The sequence below is a fragment of the Bison bison genome, unplaced genomic scaffold (assembly GCF_000754665.1).
Source record: "Bison bison bison isolate TAMUID 2011002044 unplaced genomic scaffold, Bison_UMD1.0 scf7180017864495, whole genome shotgun sequence".
NCBI lineage: Eukaryota > Metazoa > Chordata > Mammalia > Artiodactyla > Bovidae > Bison > Bison bison.
Genome location: NW_011495054.1, coordinates 8966914 through 8967462, shown reverse-complemented (window position 1 = coordinate 8967462; position 549 = coordinate 8966914). Strand labels below are relative to the sequence as shown.

The 549-nt window shown below is 55.6% G+C and overlaps 1 protein-coding gene across 1 annotated transcript in view; it reads right to left on the bottom strand.

The window, feature by feature from the left end:
* The window catches only part of MYO18B (myosin XVIIIB), a 232628-nt gene that overhangs the window by 207547 nt on the left and 24532 nt on the right, over positions 1-549 (bottom strand). The window contains exon 5 of the mRNA XM_010828851.1: positions 31-97. Within this exon, the coding sequence (XP_010827153.1) occupies positions 31-97 (67 nt within the window). The remainder of the gene's footprint in view (positions 1-30; positions 98-549) is intronic.

The following is a 549-nucleotide window of genomic DNA, read 5'->3' as shown; positions in this document are numbered from 1 at the left end:
GACCCCAGATGTGCTAACACCCCTAATTACCAAGAGTGAATCCATCCTTCTGAACCAGCCAGACCTTCTCTGCCTCATACCATCTGTCTTCAGGAGCCTGAGGGCAAAGGTCACATAAATTAGCGCAAGGGGATGCACCCTCCCCCACCCCCGTGTGAGGGGCAGACCTCTTACATGGGCATTTCTCATAGTATGTCCAGGACCAGCTAAATCAGAATCCCCCGGTGCAAATAGGGGTCCTTATTTAAATGCAGAGGTCACGGCCCCACCCTAGCTTTCGGAAACGGAAGCTCCAGGGTGGGGCCTGGGAATCTGCATTTTAAGCAATCTGCCATTTACACAGCTCAAAGAATTATCTTGGGACTTTGTAAGCTCAGTGGCAAGGGGACACCTCTCATGGCTGGGACACTGCCTCACTCTGTGGAGAATCTCACCTCTGGACAGGTCAGATTCCCCTGTGGGGCCTCCCGACCCCTGTGTGTCGAGGGGGACGTGCCTGGTCCCTCCTCTGGGCTGGCCACCCCTCCACTCCTGTCCATCTCCGGTCCC